Source organism: Cariama cristata, unplaced genomic scaffold, assembly GCF_000690535.1.
Source record: "Cariama cristata isolate BGI_N322 unplaced genomic scaffold, ASM69053v1 scaffold15861, whole genome shotgun sequence".
Lineage (NCBI taxonomy): Eukaryota > Metazoa > Chordata > Aves > Cariamiformes > Cariamidae > Cariama > Cariama cristata.
In genome coordinates this window covers 56,639-64,897 of record NW_009600005.1, presented here as the reverse complement: position 1 = coordinate 64,897, position 8,259 = coordinate 56,639, and the positions used below count along the sequence as shown (strand labels likewise).

General features: G+C 37.2%; 1 protein-coding gene across 1 annotated transcript in view; it reads left to right on the top strand.

The window, feature by feature from the left end:
• The first annotated feature begins 2,209 nt into the window (after positions 1 to 2,209).
• The window catches only part of SLC7A9 (solute carrier family 7 (amino acid transporter light chain, bo,+ system), member 9), a 13,607-nt gene continuing 7,557 nt past the window's right edge, over positions 2,210 to 8,259 (top strand). The window contains exons 1-7 of the mRNA XM_009709879.1: positions 2,210 to 2,321; positions 2,534 to 2,535; positions 3,474 to 3,597; positions 4,765 to 4,912; positions 5,881 to 6,123; positions 6,723 to 6,848; positions 7,952 to 8,051. Of these exons, the coding sequence (XP_009708181.1) occupies positions 3,493 to 3,597; positions 4,765 to 4,912; positions 5,881 to 6,123; positions 6,723 to 6,848; positions 7,952 to 8,051 (722 nt within the window). The 5' untranslated portion in view covers positions 2,210 to 2,321; positions 2,534 to 2,535; positions 3,474 to 3,492. The remainder of the gene's footprint in view (positions 2,322 to 2,533; positions 2,536 to 3,473; positions 3,598 to 4,764; positions 4,913 to 5,880; positions 6,124 to 6,722; positions 6,849 to 7,951; positions 8,052 to 8,259) is intronic.

The following is an 8,259-nucleotide window of genomic DNA, read 5'->3' as shown; positions in this document are numbered from 1 at the left end:
AAAACTGCAAATCCTTTAACAAGTTTATAGCATCCCAAGAAGATTAACCCCTAAACCAAAACTAAACCATAAATGAAGATACTTTTCGTTTTTTATAAGGAAACACAGGCTAGTTAAGGTCAAGTCACTGGCAGAGATTTAAGACACCTATTGAATAGATGGGAACTCTCCAAATACACATTCCAGGTTGATCAAAGAAACTAGCTGCTTAGGCAAAAACTCAAAACAAGTTTTCAATGTTGCCTTTATTATATCTGAAGTAACAAAAGCAGAGTATGGATCTGATGCAGAAAGAAAAGACATCTGAAAACATCAGGAAACACATAGAACATACATCTGCACAAAAATTCAAAAGATTACCTACACTAAATCTAAAAAAATTCCTAAGCAAAGCTTTACTTACTATGGAATTAAAGATGACATGCTCCATTATCTTTTCATCAAAATTATGTAAGTTTTTTCCCTTTTTTTGGTTGGTCTGGAAATTCCAGTGTAGAGATGATGTGAAAGGTGCGTCTACTTCATTTTGAAGGACAAAGTTAGCACCACATTATGGATTTCCCCTCCTTTCTTTTTTCTTTTCACATTAGCTATTTCAATAGCCTCTGTGGCATTTCAGGAAAAACATAGGAATAAGATTATAAATCTTAATTTCAAAATTATCAGCTATAGAGAGCTTAGAAGTACATTACATAATATCTGATCCCAAATAAGGCATCTGCAATTGATGGATATAAAAACATGAGTTTGTTTAATCCTACATCACAGTTACCATGAAAAATATTTTAAAGTCTTTCTAAAAGATGCAGAAAAAAGGATTAAGTTGTTGATATCTGTCTTTTTGTATGCTTTAAGACTATAATTTTAAACATTCTTTATTCTCTTTTATCTGTAGGAAAAAAAAAGAAATTTTATCTGACCATTATTCAGATAGCAATTTTTGAACAAGAAGCTAGTTAAGATGGAAGAGCTTCTCTTGAAGCTTAACTCTATTTCTGTGAGAATTAAACAAGAAAAACAAGAGGAAAAAGTAAGACAGTGAGTAAAACAATACAGCTTTGGTTTTGTTTTCAGGACTGACATTACTTTGCAATCTCAGTCTTGGAGAAAGACACTCACAGCACAGAGTCTGGCTCAACCATCACAAAACATGGCAAATATAAACCAACGTAAGTCTGTTTTGCGTTTTCTCAGAGGCCATTTTTAGTCACAGATTTACATCAACATTACAAAAGATGGGAATTCCAGTTGATCAAGCCTGCATGCTTAAGCAGACGGTTAAAAAAAAAACCTGTAAAATCGTGTCAGGATACAGTTTTGTTGATACTTGGGTCCAACAATTTGGTCTTATTTCCAATCCTGTACTACTATTGCTCATGAGACATTGTCTTAACAAGGTAACAACTCTTAACATCAGTGACTAATACTAGTACATCTTTTAACAGTAAATGTTTATTGAAAAAAGTCAGCTGAAGTTAGGTCAGGCTGATCAGGACTTACTGCTTTGGATGTCATACAGAAAAGGAGCTGTACGACTGCATTCCCCAAACAATGAGGTGAAAAAAGGGGTTTTTTTGCAAGTATTTTAGGGATGACTAGCTGGAATGAAAGAAGCTACCTTATTTCAGCATTCAGGACTAACAATACCTTTTCTCCTGGATATATAACTGTGTAGAAATAGAGAATGGCATTTTTCACTAAGGCAATATTTTTAAATATTTACAAAAATGAAAAATGAATTGGAACTGCAAGTGAAGGGAACACAAGCTGCCCATTCAGCTGCTTTCAGGTTAATGAAAAACAAAGGAAAAATTTCTGCTCGCACTTCTCTACCTTCTCAAGATAAAAACATGAACTATTTTTATAGGATGCAAGTTAACACCTACACAGATGTTTTTAATGCACTCATAATATGACAATTACTTCAAGGTTATCTTTTCAAACCATTTCTAAATTAGAAACTGCTTGATAAAAAATCAAAATAGACTCTTCAAATTATGGTTCACTCTCACTATGTAGCATACTACTTAGGTACTGGACAAACTTTCTCACAAATGGAAAAGACTTTTTTTTTAAAAGATAAACTAATTGGACTATTGGTTTACCTGTGGTTCCTATCTCAAAGCTTCTTGGCTGAGAATGGGTTTAATGATTACCTTTTATAACCTCTGTACTTAAGCTGCTGCTGCTTCTGCGTATTCTGGTTTCAGACATGGACATGCCTCGCCGTCTAACTGGCTGTTAAATCTAACGGGAGAAATAAAGAAACACACTAAAGATTCCTGGACCCGGTTAACACCAAACAAAGATAAATAAATAAGGTAAGTGAAAGTATGAATTGCTGAAAGACGATTATTAAAACATTCTAAATACATGACTTCAAAAAGAGAAGTTGGGCACAAAGCTGTAATAAAATTCAGTGACCCAAGCCCTGCATTCCTTATGTGGGCAACCTTCTATTGTAGGTTTAATCTTAAAACTTGGATTCATGACGATTTCTCTTAAAAAATCTTTAATTCAAAATATAAACCAGATGTCTTTATAGCCCAAATGTTTTTGAAGACCAGCAGTACTGAGATAGGTGTTCTGTCAATTTAAAATGTCACTGTTCTTGTAGTCAAAAATTACTGGATACTAGCTAAGTTGCCTAAACATGACACGTTCCTGATTTACCATCTGTATAACCGCAAAATGATCTTCAACATACAGATTCCAGTAATTACAGCTGTAGGGTTTGAGGAGAGAATCAACTTTGAGAATCAGGTCCTAACATGATCAACTTCCTTCACTACCTCAGGCTGTATTTTATTTCAAACTATGGAAGACAAGGAAAATCCTCACCAAAAAAATCACAAGTCTAAGTTTAAATTTGAAAATGAACTATTTACATTCTAATTCTAAAGAAAACAAAAGGTTCAGTGGAAGACATTCACCCTGAGTCAACATGGAGAAGAGTGGCGACTCTTTTTTTAGCCAAAGAGCTGCTAATTAGACAATTAGAGCAGATAACCCTTGGTTTAGCAGATACTTGCATCTCCAGGGAACCGAGACAAGGCCTAATTTAACCAAGATCACAAAGGTGGTCTCCTAGATAAGAAAACAAACTAGGAGAAAGATTCAATTTGTCTGGACCTCTGAAGGAATTCAAAGGAGGGACAAGCTATAAAACCTAGACTGTTCCTGTAAGGACAACCCAGCTGAATGTAACCTGAGACAGAAAACAGACATTCGCTGCCAGGTAGGTATGAGGGAAATCCACAGCAAGTCAGATGGATAAGGTGAAGTAGACATACCACATTCTCGATTTAATCTCCGAATAGGTAGGTAGATGGAAGTCCTTTGCCTGTCAGCAAATGTCTGTGGCTTTGTTTTCTGGCACTATTTAACTGCACTATTTTGAACTCGTATGTATCAGTAAAACTCAGGCAAACGTTAATAACGCTAGACTGATCTTTGGTTTTATTTCCTTGAAGATTTCAACAAGTAAACCAAATGGGTGAAGAAAGCTTGAGGAAAAGAAAAGGAGAGGCCAACGGAAAAGAGGATGGACAATCTATTCAGAGTCACGAACCCCAAACAATGAACCTACAAAAGCAGGCAAAACTCTTTCTTCTCATCCTCAGTCTGTGGGCATATGCGGGGTTGGCAGCAGGGGGATCAGTGCACATGCCTCCATGTCCCAATTTAGCAGTGATGTACTAGTGCCTTGATTGTGTGGTTGGCTTACATTTTAGGAAGCTGCAAATTACTAGTTAAATAGCTCTGTTATGAATGCAATTAAAAAGCAAGAATACATATTTTTTTTAAGTATTTGAATTATTTTTCTATCTGATAACTTCAAAGTTGATCAAGTGAGACACTTTATAAACTTTACTGTTTCTTTCCACATAGAGTTCTCAGGCTGAACTGGGTTGTTCAGCTCATTGCTTCTGAACGTTTGTTAGTGCTTATAGCCATAAAATAGCCACTGCTACAGAAAGACAAGTGAAAATTTGTCTCCTCCAGAAAGCTACGGATGCTTTAGAAAACAGATATACCACTTGTGCTCAGGAGGGAGTGGAGTTCCTCTTTAAAATTTAAGTAATCTGGAAAAAGATTCTCTATGTGGTTTTAGTTTGGTGTGAAGACTGGAAAAATATTGATGTTATTAGACTAGCCCTAGCCATAACGAACAGGAAAACTTAAGTAGCCCATACCATTGAGTTTTTTTTAGCAGGAGATGCCTCAAGTTTTAGTAGTTTCATGTAATACATAGATCACTACAAAGTCAGGAGAACATGATCTTTTAATCACCCAGCAGTATGAAGATAATTCCTGTGCACAGATACCTGAAGCAAGGCAACAAAAACAACTACTGAACAACAGACTCCATGCAAGAAGGCAAATTTTTGAAGCTTAGAAAATTAAAAATCCCTCAAGTGCTCATAAAAAAGAATTTCAGTGTTTAATCAGAGACTGGAAAGGGGATGTTCACCTGTACAAGGTTAGACTTGAGACCCACATAATCCAGAGGACAGTTTAATAAAGCAAATACACAGGCAAGTGAACTCCAAATAACTGTACTTTTGGAAACTGCAAGAGTACACCACAGAGCATGTATGCATCTTAGAAAGAAAAGAGATACTTCAGAGTTTAATATATTACTATATGTTGAAAGCTAGGAAAAAAGACTCACTAATGACAATTACTATAACTGTATTATACTGAAAAAAATGATTGAATTATTAGAAATTCCTTTACCAAAATGTCTCATCTTATTTCAAGGTGGGCCTCATCAGTGGAATCTGTATGATTGTTGGTACAATTATTGGCTCAGGTATTTTTGTTTCTCCAAAATCAGTACTTGCCAGTGTTGGAGCTGTGGGTCCTTGTTTAACCATCTGGGCAGCTTGCGGAATTCTTGCAACATTAGGTAAGTGAGTCAGCAAAGAATTCAAATCTTTGCTTAAATCTCTGCATCTGCTGTTTCTGCATACTACTTTCATTTCACAAATTGGCTAACAGCAGCACCTAGACCAAAATCAACCATATCCTGGTGAGTATAGCAGTACTCAGGCAAAAGTTTAAAATATGTGCTGTTTATAAAATATAAATTAAGTTTTTAAAACTGTAAAGCACATTTTCAGCTCATTTTGAAAGCAAGTTTTAGTTTTGCTTACTTCACGCACTAACTGTAATAAAGAGAATACTTTTCCATTTAAAATACAGGCAAAATGTGAAATTTACTGGCAGCGAGCTACACACTTCTGCTATTTTTCTACGTGTGTAATTGTGTAAATCTAATTCTATTACCTGGAAATTTAGCACTAAGCATCTCAGTATTTCAAGAAGTAAAGCAAAAAGGAATTCTTTGGGTATTATGTCAGGTATGTAGCATATGCGAAACACTTGTATGCAAGATGCTACCTATAGCAATAAGTCTAGAAGTACCACTATACTTTAAAGCTGAGCTTAGTGGACATTTTACTTCAAAATTGTTCAAGTCTATTTTTCTCAGGTTTCCAAAAGGTAGGTCAGCCAGTGCAGTTGTCACTTCTTATGCTTCTTGCATGCTTCTATGCTTCTTATAGCATTGGTTTCTCAAACAGAAATCCAATGCGAAATCAGAATGTTTGCCAAAGTCTTAAACACCAAGAGTAGTAAATTCTGGACTGTAACTTAATAGTTTCAGTCTATTTTTCCCAATTGCTCACAAGTAATCAAAATTTTATTTTGCATATACAGTAAAATGTGCAGAAGCATGAGAAGAGTAATGATGCATTGTATATATCCATTTCCTTACCTTTTCTACCTATTAAAAAGCGATAACCTGTTCTAGCCAGTCATAGCTTAGGAAGTGTATGAACTAAACCAACAATAAATGTTTTTCTTGTTATTCAGGTGCACTTTGTTTTGCTGAGCTTGGTACAATGATCACAAAATCTGGGGGAGAATACCCTTACCTTATGGAGGCATTTGGCCCAATTCCAGCATTTCTGTTTTCTTGGACAAGCTTACTCGTCACAAAACCCAGTTCATTTGCAATCATTTGTCTCAGCTTTGCGGAATATGCATCAGCTCCTTTTTATCCAGGTTGCGAACCACCCCAAGTTGTCATCAAGTGTCTTGCAGCAGCTGCCATTGGTAAGATTCATACTTTTAAAGGAAAAGAGACAAGATGTATAGTTGCGTAGCGATTTCTGTTTAGCCCCACCAATGAATGCATTTCACCACAGTGAGACTTCCATAGGTTAATCTTCATGGAGGCACCAGGAAGTGCCCTATGCTGAAAGCAACAGAAAACTTTGGAACACAGTACAGCAAGTCCTTCCCACAATAACTAATTCAACAACATACAAAAAGGATAGGTTTAAAAATGGCTTTTTCTTGGTCTAAGTTTCTTTTATTCTTTATTAAGATAGATACAGCTGTGTAATATATATATACCCCTAGCAGAAAAGGAAGAAAAGTGTGGAAATATTATTTCTGTATTTACCAGAATGCTGTGTAACTTCAATATATTTTTTTTTGTTATAGGTACTATCAAAATCTAATTCAGAAAAACTGTTTTTCCTCACTATTTTAGAAGTTATCCAAACACAGTATGTTAAAAAACCTCCTCTCTTCCATGGGAGGAAAAAGCAGTACAGTAAATAAAGGGGGGGGGGGAAGGTTTTAAAAGGCAACTTTTCTTTAAATTCTAGCAAATTTGATGCAGAAATTCATAAATTTATTTCTTTTAGTGATAATTACAATCGTGAATTCACTGAGTGTGAAGCTGGGAAGCTATCTCCAGAATTTTCTCACAGCTACTAAATTGATCATTGTCACAATCATTGTTATAAGTGGAATTGTTCTCCTTGCACAAGGTAAATAAGTATACTTGGAAAAATTTTAGCTTCTGCTATGACCATTAAAAATTTTCCCACTGACAGAAGTGGCACAACAGTAAGGCTCTCTCTGTTCAATGCTTTAGTTCCAGATCTCTTGGGACCTATGGCTGAATAGGTAGGCCGAGACCAACGGCATGAGGTTCAACAAGAACACGTGCTGGGTCCTACACTTCAGCCACAAAAGCCTCATGCAGCGTTACAGGCTGGGGGGAAGAGTGGTTAAAAAGCAGTCAAGTGGAAAAAGACCTGGGGGTGATGGTCAACAGCTGGCTGAACATGAGCCAGCAGTGTGCCCAGGTAGCCAAGAAGGCCAACAGCATCCTGTCTTGTATCGGCAATAGTGTGGCCAGCAGGACCAGGGCAGTAATTGTCCCTCCGTACTTGGCACTGGTGAGGTCATACCTCGAGTCCTATGTCCAGTTTTGGGCCCCTCACTACCAGAAAGACCTGGAGGTGCTGGAGCATGTCCAGAGAAGGGCAACAAAGGTGGTGAGGGGTCTGCAGCACAAGTCTGATGGGGAGCGGCTGAGGGAGCTGGGGGTGTTCAGCCCGGAGAAGATGAGGCAGAGGAGAGACCTGACTGCTCTCTACGACGACTTGAGAGAAGGTTGTAGTGAGGTGGGGTCAGCCTCTTCTCCCAGGCAAGTCATGACAGGACAAGAGGGCATAGTCTGAAAATGCGCCAGGGGAAGTTCAGGCTAGAAATGAGGAAGCATTTCTTCACAGAAAGGGTAGTTAGGCATTAGAATGGGCTGCCCGGGGAGGTGGTGGAGTCACAATCCCTGGAGGTGTTTAAGAAAAGACTGGACATGGCACTTAGTGCCATGGTGGTGTTAGGGCTAAGGTTGGACTCGATGATCCCAGAGGGCTCTTCCAACCAAATAAATTCTGTGATTTTTCTTTCAGAGAAGGGGTGTGGATAGGAAATGCAACACTACCAATCAATTAATAAAAATTGGTATTAACTGATTTTAACAGTGAGCTGTTTCAAAATGAGACATGTTGGAATGTGTCTTCATCTGGTGAGGATTAAAGGAATTAACTTCAACACTGACTAGTAATCTACATCTTATTTGCAGGAAAAACTGAGAACTTTAAAGATTCTTTCAAGGACAGTAAAATTTCTGTTAGCTCTGTCGGTCTGGCATTTTATAATGGACTCTGGGCATATGATGGATGGTAAGGTATCTTTACTAGCGTTAACAGTTAACAGTCTAACAGCCTTTAACAGGTTTACTCTCTCCTTGTAGAACTCAAGGATATGATCTGAAAAAGTTAACATCTGACTTGTTATTAAGAATCTCTCAGTGAATTCTGGAAAAAGAACACTAGCTTGTTTTTTTTAACCAAACAACAAAAAAAACCCAAATCCTGAAGCTGCTGTTTA